General features: G+C 51.4%; 1 protein-coding gene across 1 annotated transcript in view; it reads right to left on the reverse strand.

Annotated features, from left to right (window-relative positions):
• The window catches only part of HIF3A (hypoxia inducible factor 3, alpha subunit), a 37,994-nt gene that overhangs the window by 10,594 nt on the left and 23,145 nt on the right, over positions 1–4,255 (reverse strand). Inside the window, exons 8-9 of the mRNA XM_015419679.1 lie at positions 2,928–3,075; positions 490–650 (exon numbers count right to left, since the gene is read on the reverse strand). Coding sequence (XP_015275165.1) covers positions 490–650; positions 2,928–3,075 — 309 coding nt within the window. The remainder of the gene's footprint in view (positions 1–489; positions 651–2,927; positions 3,076–4,255) is intronic.

Consider the following 4,255-nt stretch of genomic DNA (forward strand, 5'->3'; position numbering starts at 1 on the left):
AAAATATTTTAAGACAAGGTGTTCAAATATTTTCCAAATCATTTCTAAAAAATATGTATGGTATCGGATTGATCTAATTTCTGTGCACTGAGGACAAGCAAGTCCTAGGTTACCAACTGAACTCTCCAATGCAAGAACAAGATGCATTTCTTCCTTTAGGAGGTGCTATAGTCACGAGAAAAGAAAAAGGGTTCAGTTTTGTTTTTGCATGTGGGTGGGTATTCTGTTTGTAATAACTGTTTGGATACACTATATTTTTAATAGGCTAGTTGTGATAATTTCATGCCAAGTAAAAACGTCCATAGTCATATTTTATGTTCCTAAAGTAACAGAAGGACTTTCAGTCTGGAAAAGAAAAAAGAAGTGCTAATGTAGCGTTTTTTTCCATTTTCCCGAAAATTTCCGTTTCCCCTCGGAAAAAACCGGGGGGAAAAATGGGTTTTTTCCCGCGCTTCAAAATTTCCAGAAATTTTACATCTCTATCCGTACCGAAGCTGAGGTTGATAATGGTATCTCCGCCGTTGGCGTCCAGCTCCTCCAGGCTCCCGTCGGAGTCCAGTCCTTCGAGGGACGGCGGGGGCAGGCGGCGGTGTTCCCCTTGCCGGTCAGTCTGCTCCAGGGAAAGCACCAAGCCCACCTCCTCCACCTGGCTGTAGAAGGCCAACACGGCTGTTAGGGGGCTACTGTCCCGGCTGCGCAACACCACCCTGATTGGGTAGGGTCTGGCTCAGGATGGGAGGGGTTTAGCTCAGGTGGCCGTAGAGGCAAAGAAAACGGGTTCCTGCCGAAAGTGGACCGAGGAGCAAACAGCTGTTTGAGCTGCCAGTGGTCTGCCGCGGAAGACTGAGATCCAAATCCAGGAGGACCTTAGAGTCCAATGGAGTTTTTGGGGTAGGGGGCCTTCGGAAGTCAAAGCTCCCTTCATCAGATATGAAAGGAGATTTGACTCTCAAATGCTTCCGCTCTGGGAAATCTTGCTGGTCTCTAATGTGCTCCCGGACTTGAACCTGGCTCTCTAACCAGCAGTAGGAGATTTGACTCTCTAATGCTTCTGCTCTGGGAAATCTTGCCGGTCTCTAATGTGCTCCCGGACTTGAACCTGGCTCTTTAACCAGCAGTGGGTCGCCGAGGCCTCTGTCAAAGAAAGAAAGCAAAACGCTTGCTTGGGTCCCCCACCCCACCCCCACCACATCAGTTTGGTGTAGTGGTCTGGAGCATGGACTCTAGTCTGGGGAAACCAGGTTTGATTCCCCATTCCGCCACATGCAGCTGCTGGTGTTACATTGGGTCAGTCGCAAGTTCTCTCGGAGCTGTTCTCTCAAGAGCAGTCCTTGAGAGAGAGATCTCTCAGCCCCACCTACCTCACAGGGTGTCTGTTGTGGGGAGAGGAAGGGAAAAGAGATTGTAAGCCTTCCTTCAAGTGAAGGGTGGGGTATCAATCCAGTCTCTTCTTCTTCTTCCGTTCAACTCCCACATCCACTGTGACAACAGTCCCCCAAACCAGGACTGGCTTTTCACTGCCCTCCATGATCTATCTATTGCCTTTCTGATTACATCCTTTCTCCAAGGAGAAGAAGAAGAGACTGGATTTATACCCCACCCTTCACTACCTGAAGGAGTCTCAGAGAGGCTTACAGTCTCCTTTCCCCCTCCCCTTCCCACAACAGATGCCCTGTGAGGTAAGTGGGGCTGAGAGAGCTCTTTCGAGGACTGCTCTTGAGAGAACAGCTCCGAGAGAACTTGTGACGGACCCAAGGTCACACCAGCAGCTGCACGTGGAGGAGTGGGGAATCAAACCTGGTTTTCCCAGACTGAGAGAGCTCTTTCGAGGACTGCTCTTGAGAGAACAGCTCCGAGAGAACTTGTGACTGACCCAAGGTCACACCAGCAGCTGCACGTGGAGGAGTGGGGAATCAAACCCAGTTCTCCCAGATTAGAGTTGACGCTGCTAACCACTACACCAAACTGGCTCTCAAAGTTCACAAAGGTGTATGGTTCCCCATTCACCCTACTAATCTTCACAGTAAACCTATGAAGAAGGTTGGGGGGGCGCATGTGTGTGGCCCAAGGTCACCCAGCAAGTTTCATGCCAGAGAGGGATTTGCATCTGACCTGCCACTGCTGGAAATGGGGTGCGGGATTCAATGGTCTGATCCAGCACAGGCCCGTAGCTACAGTGGGGCTTTTAGTGGCTCCGCCCCCTTTCGTAAAGGCACAGCTCCACAAGAATTTCTCCTGTAAATGCTTTTTTCAGTAATTTAAAAACATTTTTAAAGGCATATGCTCTTTTAAACAAAATGGGGTGCTGCAGATAACTAATTCCCGCACTGAGCAAGGGGGTTGGAGTGGGTGACCTCTAGGATCCTGTCTAGCTCTGTGTCAAGAAACTGGTCTCCTTTAAGGGAGTTTTTCTGCCTAAGTGTTAGCTTTCTTGACTACAGACCCGCCGGCTTGTTCTCAGAATTGTTGCTTAGACTGGTGGAAGTGATGAACCTGCAGGAGCTGAGAACTGTCATCTAAAGTGGTCGACAACTTGCAATTGAGAGATCTGTCCTGGTCGTAGTTTTCTATTGGCTAAATGGCTCTTCTTTCTGCACTGAGAACTTCAGCCCCACCAGGAAGAAATTTGCCCCACAAGCCACAACATTCTGGCTATGGGCCTGGTCCAGCATTGGGTACTCTTATGTTCTCATGGGCCTAGCTTACCAATTGTCCAGCGGAAAACCCTTTCCTTTGAATAAGGGCAGCCAATAACAAGGCTGCCTTACAATGTCCCCACCCGCATTCTGAAAAGCTCGGCAGGCAGCAAGGAAAGTATTGGTAGACAACATGGCGCCCACGGGCACTGTGTTGGGGAATCCTGCCCTAGACGCCGCTCTTTCCACCATGGTCAAAAGGTACCGCACCGTGCCCTCCCAAAATCTGACCTCAGGATGAAGTGGACACAGACGATGCTCTCAGGCTGGGAGTTCTTGCTGCTGGAGATGACGGTGGCTTGCGTCTGAGTCCACAGGTAGCCTCCGTTCCTGGCCAGAAAGCGGTACTGCCCGGTCACGGCCTGCCCTTTGCTTAGCACTACCGGGAGAAAGTGAAAGACAGACAGTCTGGGACGGACAGATGGACGGATAAGCTGGAAGACGGGGGGAGGAGACGGCAAGGCGCAACAGGCCGTGCTCCCTCGCGGTCCAGAAATTACGTGCTGCCGAAATTTAAAGTTCCCCGTTAACTGACCTACAACCCCACACACACACACAATGCCGTTTCCCACCCTCTCGATCATGCTCCTCCCCCTCTGGACCCTTCCTAATAAGTCAGGCATAACTGCACGGGATTGGTTTGTCATTCTGGTTTTGCAGGGAACCCTGGGAGTTGTAGTCCTGGGCAAGAGGGCACCAGGCGGCTCTCACAGAAGAGTCTCCGCAACTCAGGACTGCAATTCCCAGAATCCTTCAGAGGGATCTGTGAGATTTTTTTAAATGGGCATCAAACCGGCTCAAGGCTGTGGCACAATCCCAGGGTCATGTGATGCAATGGCAGGCAGGGCCAAAGACCGCCTCTGAGCACCCCTCGCCTTGAAATCCCTACGGGGTTCGCCATAAATCGGCTGCGACTTTGGCGTCACTTTCTCTCCACCACCACCGTATTCCGCATCGTGATCCACGTGGCTAGCACAGATTGAAGCATGGACGTATTAATCCCCCCTCACTCAACTCTAGTTTCTGCTGGCTGCAGTGAGACTTTCTGTTGGAAAGTAGTAGCGGGGAGCAGGGGTCATTCCCTGCAGGAGCGCACAGGAGCGGAGCTCCGGCAGTAAAGAGCCCAGGGGGCGGGCACATGCAACAAGCCACACCCCCTGCTCCCAGCAGCCCCCAGTCAGAGCAAGAAGCAGCCAGGTACGCTGCAGAGTCCACCCCCCCGGTCCAAAACAGTCCAGTGGCACCTTTAAGACCAAGTTTTATTCAGGTACAAGCTCTCCCTCCTCTGTGAGAAGAGAAGAAGAAGAGATTGGATTTATACCCCGCCCTTCACTTGGAGTCTCAGAGCGGCTTACAAACTCCTTTTCCCTTCCCCTCCCCACAACAGACACCCTGTGAGGTGGGTGGGGCTGAGAGAACTCTGACACAAACTGCTCTTTTTCAAGGACAGCTGTGCCAGAGCTTGTGGCTGACCCAAGGTCACATCAGCAGGTGTAAGTGGAGGAGTGGGGAATCAAACCCAGTTCTCCCAGATTAGAGTCCGCACACTTAACCACGAC

The sequence above is a fragment of the Gekko japonicus genome, unplaced genomic scaffold (genome assembly GCF_001447785.1).
Source record: "Gekko japonicus isolate JY-2015 unplaced genomic scaffold, Gekko_japonicus_V1.1 scaffold1436, whole genome shotgun sequence".
Classification (NCBI taxonomy): domain Eukaryota; kingdom Metazoa; phylum Chordata; class Lepidosauria; order Squamata; family Gekkonidae; genus Gekko; species Gekko japonicus.